General features: G+C 41.4%; 1 protein-coding gene across 1 annotated transcript; it reads right to left on the bottom strand.

Annotated features, from left to right (window-relative positions):
• Window positions 1-430: 430 nt before the first annotated feature.
• ccdc97 (coiled-coil domain containing 97) lies at window positions 431-7788 on the bottom strand. The gene is made up of 7 exons (XM_083650210.1): window positions 7358-7788; window positions 7012-7182; window positions 6396-6555; window positions 3055-3143; window positions 2704-2890; window positions 2197-2320; window positions 431-720 (listed from the first exon to the last, which is right to left on the bottom strand). Exons 1-7 carry the CDS (start codon window positions 7550-7552, stop codon window positions 522-524), a joined length of 1125 nt encoding a protein of 374 aa, XP_083506336.1. The 5' UTR covers window positions 7553-7788; the 3' UTR covers window positions 431-521.
• Between the last annotated feature and the right edge of the window lie 12984 nt (window positions 7789-20772).

The following is a 20772-nucleotide window of genomic DNA, read 5'->3' as shown; positions in this document are numbered from 1 at the left end:
GTACTATATTACGACTAGCTTGACGCAGCTTCTTGATGAGTCTCTGTCGCCCAGGTTGCGGTCACGCGCCTCGAATGCACGCGCGCGCACACACGTAGAAATTAGTATTTCACAAAATTTTCCCAAATGTAAAAAACCCATATAACTTTCATTGCTTGTGGGAATTCAGACATGTTGGAGGACAATATGCACAAATACCAGTACAGCAATAGGTCAAGAGGTGTCAGTAAATCCACTTTTATGTCTACTTGGAAATGCCCCTGACTGGTCTGACAACATGATGAAGTGTGGTTCAATCACTTTTAATAAGCGATAATAACAGACCATGAAGCTGTTCAAATTCTGTGAGTTTCACTTTTAAAATAAGATTACCGGTACTGCAATACACTTACAAATGACAAAGACTTACAAACAATATTTATTACCAGATATATTTTGCATACAAGCGCAAGTAAAAACAGAAAACATCTCCTGAATTTTTACAGTTCAATGACACCGGTCTGTGTAAAACAAGTTCAGCACTATTCGGTCATCTTTTCCTCCTCTTCCTCTTCCTCATCCTTATTTTCCATTTCTTCTTCCTCATCCTCCTCATCCTCCTCCTCCTCTTCTTGGACATCTTCCACTTCATCTTCCTCCTCATCGTTATCAAAGTACTTTTCCTCTGCATCTCGGCTCACGATGTCCAAGTTGTCATAATCCGGGTTGTCATCCACCTCACTGCAAATATGAAGACATACACAACTTCGAAAAAGCAAAATTCAACAATATATTACAACTAATAATATAATGAATGGTAAAACACAGGGGACGTCAGTACATTCGAGTAAAACACAGACTTTGCGTATCCCATGATAATGTGCCGCCAGAAACACAAAGGTCAGGGGGTAATCTCTCAATCACATGAGGTCCCCTGGTAATACTCGTCGCGTGTAAATAGGGCTATAGATCAATGTTATCCTGTTTGGATGTATGTATTGTGTCTTGTGCTTAGGGGGCTGTGTCTGTATGTGTTGGTATGTGTTTGTATATTTGCTGTTTTTTCCCATTGTGGGATATCTCATGGAACCTCATTTATGTTTGGATGTTTATGATATATTGTGCTGTTGATGTATTAACATGCTGGAATGTTTGGCTTTGTTGTTATTAGTTAATGCGTCCCTTAGTCATCCAATAGCCCCATGAGGGAGGGGTCATGCAAATGACTCGACACAGAAATAAATGTATATAATGTAGGGCTGTCAAACGATTCATTTTATTAATCGCGATTAATCTTGCGATTAACTATAGTTAATCGCGATTAATCGCATCTTTGTATCGCATGTTTTAAAATGCCATTATTTTGCATTTCAAAGCATTTTTAATTAGATATTAATCATTCTTACCAGTGTGTCGTGATTGGGAATCAAATGAATGCAAATAAATGTACTTTGTGATCTTGAATTTTAGATTTATTTTCAATTCAATAGAAGTGGAATGTAGACAGGAGGTAACAATGTCTACAAAATATATCTAGAACCGATACTTCCGGCGGCGGCGCTGTGGAGCAGACGAAACCCAAAATGACACAGCCGAAGAAGGCTGTGTCTGAGCTAAAAACTTTGGCTCTTCCATGTGAATAATGGCTCGGTATTGGAAACTGTGTATTGATAACGTGTATATCGCGTGAAGCCATTGGAGCCGACCTCCCAGTGGTTAGAGGACCCGCGCATCCGAGACTCTGAAAGAAGAATGAGTGATGAGTCTCGCGCTAGCTAGCTGGCCGCTAGCTACTTTTAGGTGATCGCTCGCCTCAAACTCGATGTACTTTGGTGATATTTTAATTCCGTTTTACACAAGGTGCAAACTCCGGCTCTCGACTTGTCCACTGTGCCATTTGGGGAGTTTTTTTTAAGTAAAACAAGCCATTTAGAAGCGTATTGCTGTCGTTCTCTTCCATGCCTGCACAAGCAGGAGACAGGAAACCGAACGGCTTGACTACAAGTACGGGTGCGACGAAGGGACAAAATAGCGGCATGCGATTAACGCGATTAAAAAAAAACAACGCGTTATAGTCTGCCCTTTAATCGCATCGCGATTAACGCGTTAACGCTGACAGCCCTAATATAATGTATTCTTTCATTAGTATCCGGTTCATCCACAGGGCCCTCTGTGCTCATACTGCTAAGTGTGAATGCCCGTGGTGGTGTGGTTGACCTGTAGTTGAAATCCTTGTCTTTGCCATCCAGGAAGCGCTGGTGCATCTGACTGACAAACTCCTCTCTGAGCAGAGCCTTCTCTTCTGGCTTAGGCTCCCACCCCTCCTCCTTTACTCCCTCATCTGCCATAAAAAACACGCAGAGAGAAAGACACGCTTAATGACAGAATGGACAGAGAGAAATACACACTTAATTGTGGCAGGGAGGGAGAGAAAGACAGACTCTTCTGGCTGGGTTCCGTTCAGCTAGTAGTTCCCAGTGAAGTGGACTGCACAGGGTATTCAACCATTGGATGAATACCCTGTGCAGTCCACTTCACTGGGAACTACTTGCTGATTGGAACCCAGCCACTCTTTGCCTCCTCACTTGACCATGCAGGAACAGAGACATATGCTGACTGTTGCTGAGTGAAGAGGAAGAAGGTGAGAGAGAGAGACAGAGAGAGAGAGAGAGAGATGGTCAGAGCATTTGGTCCTCTGGGCTGGGCTCCAATGTGTTCCCTCACCCTCCTCGTCCTCGTCCTCCTCCCGGGCGCCCTCCTCTCTCTCCTGCTCCTCCTGCAGCCGGTTCTGGACGAGACGCTCCTGGTACGAGTCGAGGAGGATGTGGGCGAGCCCGCCTGTGACTCCCCCCGGGGCCTCTGCTCCTCCGTGCGCGCCTCCCTGCATGGCCTCCAACGAGCGCACCAGCAACTACAATGTCAAATGTGAAAGAATTGAGTCATTCTGAAAACTCAAAACTAAACTACATTTACCCGACGCGGTGTAAAGACGAGCTACCTACAGCTAACTGGAAATTGTAATTGGAGGGGGGAAAAAGCTAAAAGCATGATAGGTGCTGTATCATCGCCTCTCACCTCCTCATCGGTCAGGTACTGGCCGATATACTGCTCGTACAGCAGGGGCTCCCTCACCCGCATCTGCTCCTCGCTAAAGTACTGACCCTCTGAGGTCAGAGGTCAGCCGGGACGGAGAGATGGGCAGGTAAAGAGAACAGCACAAAGTTAATGAGGGTGGTTTCAATGTGATGTGAAGCAAGAGATGCTGACTGGCTCCGTTTGGCAAGTTCCTACATCAGCTTCTTCTCACCAATCCAATTCTTCGTCGATTCATACTGTACACATTTTCAGGGGGAAAAGACTACATACAGAGTTAACTTTGTTGTATTACTCAAAACAGACATTGTTGTGTGGACTTACTCCCGTCTCCGAATGACTTTTCAGACTAGCACATTTGGCATAATGCCTTATTTTAGAGAACAAAATACAAGTGATACAAGTTACAAGTTTTGGAGGTCCAAATCACAAATATTTGCCACAGACAGTTCAAGCGCACTGTGATTACAATATTTCCAACAGCACTTGAAGGCAACATCATGATGTAAATATTGGACTTTTTGGCACACAGGGCAATCATTTGGCTTCAGAACACGTGGATTATGCTGCACAAGCTGTTTGGAGTCATTTTATGAGCTTTAAATTTGCTGTTTTTGGAACTCTGTCACGGAGCGACGGTCGGCGATCACCTTCTGCATCTTGCGTTTGATACGTGTGGTAGATATATATAGACACAGTGGGGAGGTCGCGGCCAGTGATTTATGACACTGCGTGAACCACTCTTTCCAACTGTCTCCTCTCCTCTCACGGGCGGTTGTGTTGCCATACCACACTTGGCTCATTTCCACCACATATAACAGCACAGTACAGCTCTACTCGACCTGGTCTTACTCGTCTCTACTTGATATAGACTCTGTTTCCATAGCAAGTTTACTCGCCTCCGCCCACACCTGGTCATCATAGCGACCGCATATCTGTCCTCCGCCCATAGCTGAAGTAGGCTATAACGTATAACGTTAAAATTAAATCCATACACGGAACTTTTAAACTGGTTATGAAATACTGGTGCCTGTAAATGACCTACAGTGTACATGGGTAAATGTGAGAATCGGCCAGGAGAATGGATATCACTTTGTTGTTACTCAAACTCACATGCATGCACTGCGCGGGGGACGGGAGTTGCGCTACGGGCAGAAGGGAAGCCTCTACCCCGGCGGTAACTCACCAGGCAAGACCGCGGCTTCGCTAAACCCCCGCCTCCGGCCTAGCGCAGCAGACGTTACACGCAACTACAAAGGGCTTCCCGAGGAGCGGACTTTTTCTCTCTCAAAACAATTGAAAACCACCGTCATGTTAAAGCTGAGCAAGGAGATCGATTTTATTTCACCAGAGCTGAAGGCAGCAACACAAAAGACTGATGGAAATAACAGAAGAGAGGGTAAGCCCCACTAAATTGGTATCCAGCATTGACAGTAGACAGTAAACACGATTCTGCCTGACCAATCAGTCGTCTGCAGTGTTTTCATGTCACCGTATGGTACCGGGTCCACAGTGCTGGAACCTCAACAAAGCAGGGACCAAAACTAGCACAACTCAACCCCGACTCAACCCGGGCTGTCCACGTTTTTGATCGGTGGAATGAGACAAAAAAGCAAGACGAGCTGGGCGGGGCCACGCTGATACCAGCGGTGGAAATGGGCCAACTGTGACTGAAAAGACAAGGACACTCTCCACAGTGGCTCTGTAGAAGTGGACCATCGCCTCCCCAGTCACAACAATGCTTAAAGCAGGACTAAACCCCTCAGATTTCTTGCAAAACGGCACTCCACTCGATCCGAAAACCCTGCAGGCAAGATGGCCGCCCACACTCCCCTCCTTAGCTGGCAGAATTCCTCCCCCATAAAGTAACATATCTTGGCCAATAAGCATGTAACATACAAAATAAAACAACCCGTAATGTCTTCATTTGATGTAGAATGCAGAGGACATGTAACTGTTTAGTTAAACTTGCATTCCAGGAATATTGTGCTCTAAAGATAACGTTAGTGGCTCGAGACTGTTTCGTCCTGAAACCCACACGCTTTGCGCCAGCGTAACCTATGTGGGATTCGGAATAACGCATCCAAGATAGAAAACGTTATGAATATAGCCACGTTATAAACAACAAACTAACGCTGGTGATCCGTATGGAAACAGTGTTACTCGAAATGGTTAAAAGTTATATCAATTTGGTCATTCAGTGGCATTTTACTGCCATATAACATAACTAACTAGCGGCTAATATTAGCCACAGGTGGCATTACCCAGGGATGCATTGGTCTTAAAGGGCTCGCGCCGCGTGAACTACAGTAATAATCAATGGGGGGAAGAAAAAAATTCACATGAGTGGGGCGCGTGCTAAACCCACCGTGACGTCACGATGTACCAAATATCCCATTCATTTGAGGGCACACAAAAAAGCAGTGTTCAACCCATAGAGGGAACTTATGCTGCTGAAAATGATACAAATGGTACAATGGTAACAGTTTGGTCTCAAATGTGGAAATTTTGACCAGAATTCTTCACACACCACCCCCAAAGTCATATATATTGGTTAAAAGCTGAAAAAAAGTGTTTTGGGGTTTAGTCCTGCTTTAATGATCAATAAGAGGTATTGTTAATGTTGTTGCTTAGCAATTCCGTAGAATTAGCTGGAACTAAATCAGCAGTGTTGGGCAAGCTACTTTCAAAATGTAATATACTACATATTACTAGTTACTTTCATTTGAAAGTAATAAGTTACTTTATAATATTACTGTCTGTGTAGAGTAACTTGTTACTTATTACACTACTTTTACATTACTTTCACCAAAATAATAGTAATAAGAATTAGCAGAATGACATGCCCGCCTCGGAAACATCCCGGAAAATAATTTCAACCATCTTGAAGTCAGTATAAACCGTCCAAAATTGTAAATGTTATCCATTTCCTTTGTTATTGTCATCTATAGTGGTTATTTGCATAAAAACACAGTTTGATTAGGAAATTATTGTATCTTTATTTAAATATGTGCTTTGATAAAAAAAAAAAAAAAAGTAACTCAATTTGTAACTTGTGTTACTTGACAAAGTAACTGGTATAATATTACTGAAATCCTATTGGTAATAAGTTATATTACTAAGTTACTGCTAAAAGTAATATATTACATGTAATATGTTACTTTTGTAATGAGTTACCCCCAACGCTGTAAATCAGAACCAGTTCTCGATAACATCAGCTGCTAGTGATGTATTGTAGTCGTGCAGTGATAATGAGTGTTGACTGAGGAATCAGGCAAAGAGTAACCAAGTACACGTGCATAGGTCTGGAGTCTCAAGCCTACCCCTCTGCAGGGCCCTGAGGGCAGCATAGCGCTGGTTTCGGATCCTGGTCCTGTCGGTGCATCCTGCGCTTCGCCTCTGTATCACTCTGCTGTAGTGCTGGGCCCGTGGGTCAGAGCTGAGGTGGGCGAATGCCGCCAGATGCTGGGGCTTCAGGTAGGCCTGGAAATCGGGGAGTGTAGATCATGTTAGACGCAATAATATGAATACTAATCAAAATAACAAATACTTTGGTACTTCTATATGATGCTAAAGACGCAATTGATTAAGATAATAAAAACATATTTCTATGTATCTTACTTGTCTTCACATAACACAGAAGTATTAACATGAACTCTCCATCTTAAAGTATTAAAGCAATTTCAAAAGAAAAAAACAAGTTTTTTTCTCATGCCATGGTACAGTAGCAGGACATGATATTTATGGTTGTGCATGTCTCAATATGCCTACCACTGTAATCCATGTTAAGCTTTCAAAATGGCCCCATTCCAGCAACAAAAACATATACACACATGTACGCACATTTAACATTCACGCATGCGCGCGCGCGCGCACACACACACACACACACACACACACACACACACACACACACACACACTTTGACCTGAGTCCTACCTGGTACCTCTCCAGGAACACCAGTGGCCTGCTCCTGTACTGGTGCAGTAGCTCCTCTGTGCGCTGATCTAGGCTCAGTTCAGCGTCTCCTATCTGCTGGCTCTTCACTTGGGTCCGGCTCAGTGCCACTGCCTCCACCATAGTCCTCACACAGCTGGACACAACCTGGGGCTGGGTGGCATGCATGGGGTTTATTTGGACACAACACAGCACACACATTTAGGAAATAACAGGGCATGAAAGCAACGTTAGCTGTTGCGCCCCAAAGCCCAAAACTCCCAAACAAGTAGCTGTGAGTATGAGTTGATCAAGTTGACAGATATCAACGCTATGTTGTTGTTCTCACCTGGCTGTCCTGCCGAGGCTCTTTGGTGTTTGTAACGGTAGACTTGTACAACTCGAATCCAAGTGATGGTAAGGTCACCTGCTCTTCCCTCGGTCGGCAGACAGGTGCTTTGTTCGTGTCACCTGTAGTGTCGCCAGCGCCATTCTCACACAGACTCGGCTGTTGTTTCGGTGGAGGCTCGATCTCTCCCCACATGACTTTGTATTTACACAGTTAACCAACGTTAACTAACGTTTAGGTAACCGGAAAGCTTGTTGAAAGAGGTAATAGCAACACTCCTTGTCACTTAAGATGACTTAATGTAAAGGTATCGTATGTTGTCACATAACGCTACATGGGAAAGGGGTGGTTTGATAAAAAAAAAAAAATGCTGTATTGTAGGCAGAGTCACATGGAAAATACATTAATTTTGTTCATTAGAAACTAACATCTAGCTAGCTTTCACGTTTGGCAACCATATTGGTCCGTCACTGTTATTGTTCCCCCTGCAAACAACTTTAAGGTGCATTGTACCGCCATACCGCCATCTAATGTACAAGAGAGTGTGTAACACCATGCCATTACCAATTTTACCACGTCGCCAACTCTTTGGCGTGCCTTCCTGGTGATGCACTGATGCAGTGTTTAAAACTGTATGTTCCAGGCACATAATAAAATAAATATTGACAGTTGTAGCTCCTGAATTTAAACGTTAATAAGTTAAGTTTGTATGTCCCAAGAATTTAATTTGTGGAAATATTATGCAATATGATGACAAAATAGTGTATCTGATTCTACAGACTTCAATCTGTTTGAACCAGAAATAGCTTTATTATGCCAGTTTGGCAAAAATTATGATGTAATTGATTTGAATTGATGTAATTGATAGTCTATTGAATATACTATCATACATTAATCTATTTAATAGAGTATCATAGGCCTACATTAATACATTAATTTAACTATCAATAGAATAAATAGACCATGAATGAATGGTGTTTTGTGAACTCCGCTGGACTTTCCTTTTCTCTCTCCTTCATCACATTCCTCTGAAACTGCAGCTGGGTAATCACCAAACCTCATTCACCAGAACCTGGCTGGCAGTTTGGCAACTTGGTAGTCTAGTCAGACCCACCGTCGACGTCATCACGCTTCCAGCGACGGATATCATCTAGCTACAGCTGGCACTGCGAGACTAGCAAATGGGTAAACTGAGAGAGAGAGCTGGGGGGGGGGGAGAGACTTCCTTCCTGTTTAGCTTCAGTGATACTGATGAAATCCTGAACTATCTGCTTCTTTCTTTTCCCTCTAAATGTAAACTGTAGCGGTATAGGTGTTAGTCTGAGGAACGCGTGGAGTTCAAAGGCATCCTGTTGTCCTTCTAACTAAACTGATCTTTTCTCTCTAAATGTAAACTGTAGCTGTTAGTCTGATGCAACTCTGGATTCAACTGTATCCTAAACTATACTTGTTATTTTCTCTCCAGCTGGAACTGTAATAATAATCTGACCGGACGACCTTGTGACCGGAAGGTCGTCGGTTCAATCCCCGGGACCGGCAGGATAAATCTGGGTGGGGAAAGTGAAAAGGCAGCGCTTTCCCCTCCCTCATTACCACCACTGAGGTGCCCTTGAGCAAGGCCCTTAACCCCAACCGCTCAGTGTTCAGCAGATCAGACTGTGGTTGTACTGGTCAGCTTCCAGGTGTGAATGTGAACAGGGCGCTCCTGAAAAAGAGAGCATTGCTCTCAGTGAGACTCCCCCTGTGTAAATAAAGGTACAAAAAAATAGCCTACTGTAATAATAATAATAAAATAATAATAACAGCAATAATAATAGTCATGATGCCGTCACGGTGAATGTGAAAAAATTATATTCTTTACAGCCCTAGTTCAAAGGCAGTTCTGAGATGTGATAATAAACATGAGATGAATAAGTTACAGATGTCATGTTCTAGACATTAAGTTATAGATTAGATGTTATAGATGTCATGTTTCTATGATTACACAATTCAAGCTTTTCTGTTGCAGTCACCAGGAAACTGTAATTACAAAAAAAAAAAACAGACAGTTATTCACACGATATCAACAGGAGGGGGGGGGGGGGGTGCTGTGGATATCAGCATGGCTGATTCGGTTGGAGCTGGAGGCATGAGGCCACAGGCCGAGTGCCGAAGATAATCACATAAGCACGACCTTGAGTGTGATATTGTTTTTATACAACATTTTGTATAAAGAAAGTTATTCATCAAGTAATAATACTATTTTTGACTCATTTTAGATAACAGATGATTTGTTGTTTATTTTGATGCTAGATCGGCATGTTAGTAGCTTGGTATATTTGCTCGTTTGCAGGTTGGTTGATTGGGATGTTAGTTAGCCTGCCCAGGCAGCCATTTTCTCCATTTATGTCATTATTATGTTTTTGTTTTTATTATTTTTTATGAATAAGCGGTACGATAAAATGAATGAATAATGAATAATGAATGCATAGTTGGAAAACTAGTTATTGTGACTATAGTGAGTTATTGTTGTTATCAGTGTGTATTACTGATAAAATCTTGTTTAAAGTCTTGTTTGCAGGCTGGTATCATCTAAGACTATAAAACAATAAATTACTTTTCAATGTCTCTCCAAGCTGTGTGCAGACATCCCATGCACAATACAAATTATATAACCATATTAACTTTTCCCACTAACTTGCTAGCCTTTGTTCTTCTGTCTTGCTGCTGAAAAGTCATCTCAGAAAATTTTGATTTAGGTTTCAATTAGAGCTTTACGGTGAAAAAAAATATGTTGCTAAATTATATCAGAACTTTATCAGAGAAAATGTGGCTCTGTTTAGAATTATTTACCGGAATAATGTGCCACTGTTTGTTCATACATTGACAAATTATGACTGAGATGCTTATGATTCTACACAATTTAAGCAAGTTTTTATCGAAAACACTGCTTTTTCTATTCTATTCTATTCTATTGCTTTAACACACACTGGCACAGAGAAAGGAGGGGATAAAAAGGGAAATCCTGCCTCATTGCGGTTTTAGCCCAAAAAGTTTCACGAAGTGGCATTGTCGTTTGATGTCAGAGTTTCAGTTTTCTTTTCATCTTTCCATCCAGGATGAAGCTTTATTTAAACCCCAAGATGACAGAGCAGCTTCACTGCATCCAGGAGAGCCAGCTGAAGAAGAAGAAGAGGAGGAGGAACAAGAAGAAGAAGAAGAAGAACCTATTGAACCATCTGAGAACCAGCTCAAGAAGAACCTTTTGAATCATCTGTGAGACCTTCAGAACCTCACAACCTAACAACCATAACAGCACCAACCTGAAGACTTTACAAACCCTTCCAGGTGAGTCCAACACATTGTCACTCCAAACTCATCAAATACTGACGTTTAGTCAGGATGTCTTGGCGTCACTTTTTAACGCACTGGATAGCCCTTTTTCCTCATTTTGCGACGCAATTCTTTTTTCTTTTTTTTTACTTGTGTTACGGCTATAGTTAGGGAACCTAAGTTAAGTTAAGTTATCCTTTATTTATCCCCTTGGGGAAATTCATCCTCTGCATTTGACCCATCCTCTACTAGGAACCTTATAGAACTAGGAGCAGTGGGCAGCCACTGTGCAGCGCCCGGGGACCAACTCCAGTTATTTTGCCAGTACCTTGGCCAGGGGCACTGACAGGAGTATTAACCCTAACATGAGACAACTTGGTTAAAAGGTAACAAAAAAAATCAGCTTTAAACCAATGTATACGGCTTCCGAGTAGTCACTTTTGCAGTTGGGTCTGCCCATTGGCTGATTTTGGTTCCGATGACATCACCAAGAACCCCTTTCCCACCCAGAGTCAGTCTTGCCCCGGTTAGGACCCGCTCGCTAGCTGAGTCCCAAGTTGAGACGTTGATTTGCATTTCTTTTAATCCCAAGTAGAGGCAGGTCTGCCAGAATTCTGGGGGCTTAGTTAGCTCCCCTTTATGCCTGTGATACACTAGAAGACTTTGGAAATCTGAACAGATTATGAATTTACACTATAAGACTGGTTGATTAAGATGTTTTATCACAACTGAAAAAAACGGACTGAATTACACTACACAACTGACTCAGACTATACACTACAAGACTTTTCAATTTGAAATTCAAACATGTTTGATATAATCTTTGTGGCTCCGACTGGTGTCGGGAGGCAGTTTACACTTGAAGACTAGAAATCTGGAGGCAGTTTACACTAACAGATTAGAAATCTGTACCCAGTATACACCAGTGTTGGGGGTAACTCATTACAAAAGTAACATATTACATGTAATATATTACTTTTAGCAGTAACTCAGTAATATAACTTATTACTTATAGGATTTCAGTAATATTATACCAGTTACTTTGTCAATTAACTCAAGTTACAAATCGAGTTACATTTTATTAAATCAAAGCACATATTTAAAAAAAGATACAATACTTTTCTAATCAAACTGTGTGTTTTTATGCAAATAACCACTACAGATGACAATAACAAAGGAAAAGAATAACATTTAGAATTTTGGATTGTTTACACTGACTTCAAGGCGGTTTAAATAATTTTTCGGGATGGTTCCGTGGCGGCGATGTCATTCTGCTGCTGCTGTTGTTTTGGTAAAAGTAATGCAAAAGTAGTGTAATAAGTAATGAGTTACTCTACACAGAAAGTAATATTGTAAAGTAACTTATTACTTTCAAATGAAAGTAACTAGTAATATGTAGTATATTACATTTTGAAAGTAACTTGCCCAACACTGGTATACACTAACAGATTTTGCTGCAGACTGGCACAACAACTGCAGACAACAACTGCAGACTAGAATCAACAAAGACAGACTGAGCCCAACTGGAAATCCTGTGTAAAATTGGGGGGAAAGTCTTGTAGTGTAAACTAGGCATAAGGTTAGAGTTAGAGAAATGGTTTGGTCATGATTAAATAATAAAAACGTTTGTTAAAAATTTAAATGTGACTTACAGTTGAAATGTATGGGAATCGAACCCCGGTCATCGGCATCAAAGGCAAACGTATACACCCATCCACCATTTCACCAGCTACACCCTTACTGGCCATGGTTTTATTTCATTGTCACACTCCTGTGGGCCCGATTTTAGATGCTGTGGGAGTCCAATATAAGTCTATTGGACGATCCTGAATGTTGAAAAATTGTGAAAAAGGGGTACCCAGTCCATGAAAAAGTCACGCCAAGGTTTGACCAAACGTCAGTGTTTGACGAGTTGGCAGTGAGAACGGGTTGAGTCACGTCTTCGTGTCCTCGCTCTCCCTCAGAGTCAAATAATAGCTGTGGTTTGCTTTAGTGAATCGGTGGGGTTTGGCTGGATGACTCACCGACACCAGCCAGGTGATCTCCTGGCTGGTGTGTTGGTGATTCTCCTCGAGATGGCAAAGTATCAAGCCTCTGATTGGCTAACGAATCTCTATATTTATCTGTTCCAGCTTACCTGAACACACCTGAGGCTCCTGGCTGAAACATTTGGCTACATTCCTAAAGCAACTCAGACATCCACATAAGAAGCAAGAATTTCAGCTAAACCTCTTCTTAAAACTTCTGCTAAATTTCTAACATTTTGTAGAACAGCAGTCAACCCGAAGCCTTTTTTTTTTTAGAACATCTGAACCCACTGAGAACCGCCTGAAGCAGAACAAGAGCATCTGAATGTGAAGTCAATCTCTGGATCACCTAGAGAACCTTCAGGACCACCAGAGCCACCAGAACGTCAGGACAAAACAACAGGAACCATCAGAACCAGAACCACCTGAACGAGAACCATCAAAACCATCTGAACCGCAGCCACCAGAACTACCAGAACAAGAGGCAACAGAACCAGTAGAAGCATGTCTCCATCAGTCTCCAGCCTCCTCCTCCAGTTGCTCAGCCTGGTGCTGATGGTGGTCGCCATGCCAACCTGCCAGCTCCCAGGCCACCTGGTCGAGAGCGTTCGCAACGATCTGCAAAATCTGGTAGGACCCTGACCCCTTTTTTACCTTTCACATTGTTTTCTCCGTCAGTACGACCGGTCTGCTGCCAGGCCGCAGCGGCAGGGTGTCACTGCCTGCCTTGCTCAAAGGCTCTTCACTGAGTCAAACTGAGGGAAACAAAGCAGGCTGCCAAAGCAGTGAGGGTCAAGGGTTCGGTTCCCTGTGCAGCTCAGGCAGTGCAAGGCACTAACACTGCCATGGTACTTTGGATGAAAGCCTTTAGTAGATTCCACAGATTTATTTATTTATTTAGGTAATTTTCTCATGAAACTCTCGTGATAACTAAGACTATAGCTGTGTTCGGAATGGTTCACTCAGTCACTCACTCACTCACTATACCCCATGTAGTGTTTATCATAGTGAACTATTTGGGTAATGATCAAACGAGTTTCGGACACTACCTCACTCTTCTTCTCCTTTGGTAAAAACAACTGCATTGCATTGTGGTACAGTAGATGGGAGAAAATGTAGGGTACATTCTCTGTTCACTAGAAATTGCGAATCAATATGTGAATCAAATTAATAGTTGAGAATTCGGACACTCGTACAAAATGGCCAACACACTATATACAGTAGTCCACTATTTCTGTAATAGGGACCAGTTTTGAACAGGGCTTATGAGCTACCAAATACAAAACAGTAGTAGGTATAATAATAGTTCCAGAATAGCACATTTACAGGTACAGCTCTTTTCCAGAAACATTCTTGAGCTGCTTCTGAAAGCTTTCCTTAATGGGAGTTTGAGGTCCAAAGCAATAGTTCTTAACATGGAGTCCGGGGACCACCGGGGGTCTTTGAGGGGGTTCCAAGGGGGTCCCCAGCAAATGAATCAATTGTTAAACATCAGAAATTATGTCATTCACTTAAATAATTAGAGAATAAATCACTGTTTTGATCATATTCACTGTTATCTCTCTATACAATACTAACAATAAACAATACTCTCAATAAAATCAATATTCTCAGGTTTGGGTCAAAGAGGAAAAAATCTCATCAAATGTGGCTCTATGTGGGCTGAATTAAGGGTCCTTGATATGGAAAAGGTTGATACTCATCATATCCTGTAAAGTATAGCAGGCTGTTCCAGTGAAACACGCCTCTCTCATACTTCTTAATTGCATTGATTGTTGGTTGAGGAATTGTAACATGTCTGCTGTCTGAGCCCAGTTATATCTACATCTACTAAAGCCTGTTAATCTAAAGTTAGTTGATCTGTCGATCTGTCCTCCACTCTCACGTCTGGATGTTGTTGGTGAAATGGCTTAAAGCTACAACCTGCAGTTTGTGTTTGAGTGCTCCCTCCTGTGGCTGAGCAGGCAATTCCAGCAATATTTGCCCCAAAATGTATAGTGTTGATTATTTGTAGTTTTCATGTGTTTCCGGTCCTGGCGGTTTATTTCCAGCATTTTGCATCCAATTGAATTTCAGTTCCAGAAAAAGAAGAGAAAAAAAGTATGTTATATTATTCTCTTTGGTCTCTGCTACACTGGGCCAATATTGATCTGGTATCGGCAATGGTCAGTATACAAGTTTGGCCCCGCCGGTGGAGGATTGTGATTTGACAGGAGGCTGATATCCAGTCTGACAGCAGCAGGACATTTCATTGTACATATACCTGCACCATCCAGCTGCTCTGATAGAAACAGGTTTCGTGAATCCTGAGAGAACTGTCATCTCCAATTACCATTACCAATACTGGATCAATAGATTTGTTTATAGAACTGTTGGTTGTATAAAATAAATAACACCCAGGGGGTCGTCTGTTATACTGAATATCAACAATCTGTGGTTCAGTCAGAGATATTCACACATTAATGAAGCTGTTGTTACCTGTCTCACCTGTAGGGGGTGTTCCCTCTCATTTTGTGCTAATGAAGCTGTTGTTACCTGTCTCACCTGTAGAGCCTGAGGTGGTCACTCCCGGGCCGCTGCCTGCAAACAATCTACTTCCCAGTCTCTGCCTTCCCCCCCGCTGGCTCCGCCCAGCCTCAGGTAATCTACTAATCTGATCTGTTTATCATCCTATAATAAGAATGCTAGGGCCGATTAATTGCCCTAATTACTGCCCTAATTACCTAATGATGTAATGTCACTCGAGCAATGATGACATCATCTGGTGACATCACTCACTGATGACATCATCGTTGAGTGCTCGAGTGACACTACCAATTCTATGTGATATCTTCAGCTGAAGATTATACATTTCAAATGTATTCGCAATCAATCGTCAATGTACTTTTTAGTGCGACTTAAAAGTATGATGAAGTAAAAATTTGGTGGAACAAAATGTTAATGAACAATCGGTTTCTGCAGTGCCGCCAGGCATTAGGGGTAATCTACGAGACGCTGCAGGGAGCAGAGAAACTGATTGAGCTCTACGGCCTTCCTGAGGACCAGACTGCCGGGGACTCGACCAAACTGGACCACTTCCAGATGATTCTTGACCGTCTGGTGTCGGAGGGGAGCTGTGTGAGTACCTGTCTGTCTGTCTGCCTCTGTCTGTCTGCCTATCTGTTGCTCTGCTTGTCTGTTGACCCACCTGTCTCTCTCTCTCTCTAGTTGTCCGGAGTTAGCAGTTCAGAGGTTTTGGCTTCGTACTTCAGGAGCCTGTCAGCCATTCTACAGCAAGGGGTAAAAACATCTCGGATACATTCACATATCATATAGATTCATAATATTTAATATACAGTAATACAGTTCTATTTCATATGAAGACATGAATATTTAACGAACTGATCTGATTAACAGCTCATGCCTAATGAATAAACAAGCAAATAGGAAACATGTTGTCCCACACCAGTATAGTTCCACCCTTGGGTCAGTCTCATTCATTATCAATGGTGGCACAAAATTAAAGCGTGACTAAATAACAAATTAACGGACGGATCCATAGTCCCCCCTTTGGTGTGCCCCAATGAATGAATGAATGAAGAAGTGACCATTGTGGTGGGGGCGGGGCTTCTCTCAGGGCAGCAGTGGGTGTGGCTGGCCGTTGCTGCGGAGGGATTTGCTGATCGCTCTGCGGCATCACCGACAGTGCTGATGCCTCGCCGCCTGACGGCTTGGGATTCACACCTGCAACTGGAAAGCTACAACTGGCAACCTGTGTGACCTTTAGCTCTTCATATGTTCAGGTCTATTTACAGTTTCATAATAATAATAATAATAATAATAAATACATCAAGAGAATTAATAAACAAAGAAAGGTAAAGAAATGTGGTGAGAAATGGTGAGGGGAAAAAACCCAAGATTCTGTCAAAACCTCACAGAGGTTTTATACAAAGTACACACTGAGAGTTCATTTAGAAAAGGTACAACAATAAAAATGCGATTACTGAAACATACATGTAGTTAGTTACATAACAGTATTTAAGAAACGGGTATAACAAATATTGATAAATCATATAAATCTCCAGGAGCGATGGTAGGCGAGAGAGTGTGTTAGCAGCTGTCTGAAATCAAAACCTCTTTAATTGTATTCATGGAGCGGGATGAATCAGTTAAATAAAGAATATGTCATTTATTTCCATGTTTAGTAACAGTGTTTAATGATGACCTCTTCATTTGTTCATGTTTTTTATGCTTATGATGTTTGTCTCTTCATCTATTCATGTTTATAACAATGTTGAATGATGGAACAGTATCTACTTTTTTATTCAGATTTATTTATGGTGTTTAATTATGGGTGGGTTTTATTCATATTTATTTGATTTATTCTTTAATATTTGTTTATTTATTTATTTATGTTATGCTATGTATTTACAGTGTTACAGTGGGTTTCTGATTTAACTATCTATTTATTTAATTATATAAAGTAAATCTGGAGCACTGCCCTACCAGAGTGGTTCTTCCAACAGCCTCATGTTTCAGGTTCCCAGAGTCAGTTGAGAACTTGGACAAACTGCTTTTAGCCACTCTGCTCATTGCTCTTGGAATAACTTACAAAATGTGTTAAAACACCGATACCTGTATCTGGTCTAAAGTGATGTCTAATTGTAACATTTTAAATAGCCTGTTTAAATGTTTTATTTATTTGGTTATTTGGTTAGATATTTTTGTCTCGAGGTGTCTAACTATATCTCTTTTAAATAGCCTTTTTTAACATACATTATATTTTTTTATATTAATGTTGGTTTTAATTGGAACCCATCCTCAATGTGTTTCCTGAGGTTGAATGAATTTATATGCATTTTTATATTTATATATATATTTTTTTCTTTTATAAATGATGGATGTGTAATGTAATTGTAATACTGATATTTATCGACTGTATTAAAACTGTTTTTGCATTTCAAAATAGAATTTTGCTCAATAGCAAAAGAATAAATTATATTTTGTACTGAATCCAAGTGTGAGATAGTTTGTGCTCTTGTTTTTACTTTCACTTTCACTTCTGAGACACAGAGAGAGAGAGAGAGAGAGAGAGTAAACAGACTGAGTCAGCAATACAGTGACTCACTGAGCAGATTCAAACCAAACCTTTATCAAAACCGCAATGACACAGACTGTGACTCCCCACAGGATAACTAGAAAGCACTTTGTGGAGGAAATGTGTGTGATTGCTGGGAGGGCAAACTTTCTAGTTTGGTGTGAGTAGCTACAGCTCACCCTCTCTGTCAGCGGTCTGTGACTGATGTATCACTCTCCTCTTTCTTATCCTAAGGCTGTATCTATGTCACATATTTCTGTCTGTCTCCCCGTCTCCGTCTCCAGACTTCTGAAGTTTTTTTAATTGAATTGTCTCATCTGCTTGACTCTCTCCCTGTTCTTCAGTCAGGGACACTTTTACCATTAGGTAAATGGAGGCCACTGTCTTGGGCCTCAGCAGCCAGAGAGGACCCCCCAAAAAGACAAGAATAGAACTAATGTAAACATATAATCAATATAAAAGAAATGTACTCATTGAAAAAGACCCCTCTTTTTGGTTATTTCTATCATGAATCATGGTCGCCCACCCTATCAGTCAGGCTATAGTGGGCTATTCCACTTAGTGCTACTAACTCATTTGAGCTCATTTCCCTTGCCACTGTATCAGTAGCTGAGGATGAAGTAACATAAAAAAGCAAGCTACACAAATGCTGCAGAAAAACAACAAAAAGTTCCCTTGATTGATTGAAAAGTTTATTTCTATAGGGACAGATACATAAACATAGAGCATTCACATGAAACAGTCTTTGTTATATATCCTAACATTTATAGCCTAAGCTAGTTTGCAATGTTTGTCCCTTGCATGCATACTTTTCTCAGGACCAACTCGAGGGTAATATGTAGAAAGGATGGGTTAAAAAGGAGATTATTGGGATGGCTCTGTGTGTGAATGAATGAATGAATGAATGAAGTTTTATTTACGTGTCAGGACAAATTACATGACCCATCCCACATGGGATTATCAGACACATCAACATAAAGTTATTACCATATCGATTCCGGTGCATAAACAATACAAAACCATACAAACACACACACAGCACACACGGCATGGACAGCAAAACACCGATTTAACTACAATATGTAGTAAGTAAAATATATGAATGATCTATATGTCATCTTTTTCCTCCTATCCCACGCATGAGACATATATTCGGAAAAAGCAAAGATGTTGTCAAAAAGAAATTCAAGTATGGCACCTTCTTCAAAATCTAACAAGTTTAACTCAGGGGAGTGAACTTTTTTAAATAGTATCTCTCGTAAGTCATGATACAATGGGCAATACAAAATAAAATAAAATTCATTCTCCACTTCCTTCAACTCACAATATTCACAAATCCTATCCTCCCCCCGCTGTCCCTCTGTATCTGCCTGTTTCAATATGTAAAGGCAGGATACCACATCGTAACTGAGCACATAAGGACCTCTTGCTTTTAGGTAAATTAAACATAACATATTTTTCACATTTAAATTCATTTTTAAATAAACAATAAGTTCTTAATTTTGACTTCTGCCATATTTCTTCAGTCCAAGACTGTAACCAGTTAGCACGGATCTGAGATTTAAACGGCTGTGTGTGTGTGTGTGTGTGCGCGTGCATGCGGTACTGATTTACTGCATGTACCAGACACTGGTACATGGTGTACCCTAGTGGTATTTGGTCCTGCGGCCTGTAATGGCATGAGCTGCCAGAGGCATCGCAACCTCAAAGGCTGCTTTGTCCTACTAATTGTGTAATTGCTGACTCAGTAGGTTTAATATCCACACTTATTCTCCTACTACAATAAATTATAGTATAATTGCCCCGGCGTGTCTGTTTGTTTGTCTGTCTGTCCGGAGATGCAAAGCGTAGTCGTTTCTCCGATCACCTCTAAATTTCCCACCGAAACACAGCTGTTCAGAAGTCTGGCATGAATTTGGTGGTGGTTGTGGTGGTGTTGGGGGGGGGTTTGGGGGTGACCCCCATGGGGGGCACTACAGCAATATTTTACATATTCTGCGCGTGACATTCTCAGTGATGTCACGATGGCTCAAGTGATGTCATCAGTGAGTTGCAAGGCGCGTTGTCACAATGGCTCGAGTGATGTCAGTACCAAAAAAGTTGCGAGCACCGACCATCTAAAAATATGGACAGAGTCAGTGTGATGTCACATCCCGTTTTGAAGCCTAGAGTGGCCATCGCCATCTTGGAGTCCTTGCGTAGCTCGCACAAGACCTGGGCCCCGTTCCAATACCCATACTTCCATACTATTTAGTAGGCAAAAAAAGATTTAGTATGTCCCAATACATAGTATGTCAGATGCAGTATGCCAAGAGTACCAGGATGTTGTACTACATCAGCTCCTATTTCGGAGTATGCATCGATGCATGCTGCTTCAGCCAAACTTCCCCACAATCCTTTGCGCAGCAGGAAGTTATGTCTTCTTCTTCTTCTTCTAATGTTTTATGGCGGTTGGCAAACAACTTTTTGTGCATTACCGCCACCTACTGGAGTTACGTCGCACTGACTGAGCTGCGTGTTCATGAATGAGATCATTAACTTTAAGAAAGCCTTGAAATATGTTAAAACCAAACAAGCATGGTGTGTACCAAAACATGCATATCTTGATTCCTGTTTACATCTCTGACTTAATGTTTTTGCTTTATTTATTTTATTTTGTTTATTTGATTGTCTGTTCCAATTTTGTAAATGTTTAGTCTGAATTTTTTGTATAATGTACTGTTTGTTACTGCCAGACTTTGTTTATTGAATAAAAAAAAAAAAAAAAAAAAAAAAAAACTCAAATGTGGCGCTGCGGACGTCGGCGGAAGTGAGCAAGAGGTCGGAGTTCAGGAAGCTCACGTGACGACAGATGTAGTGTGTCCCAATAGTATGCATTTTGCATGCATGCTGCACACTACAATCCATACTTTGTGAGGGCAGCGGCAGTACATACTACAAGAAAGAAGTACAAGTATGGGTATTGGAACGGGGCCCAGGCATTTCCCAGAGCCGCAGCT

This window comes from Poromitra crassiceps (assembly GCF_964638095.1).
Source record: "Poromitra crassiceps genome assembly, chromosome: 13".
NCBI classification, from domain to species: Eukaryota; Metazoa; Chordata; class Actinopteri; order Beryciformes; family Melamphaidae; genus Poromitra; species Poromitra crassiceps.
This window is presented reverse-complemented; position numbering and strand designations above follow the sequence as displayed.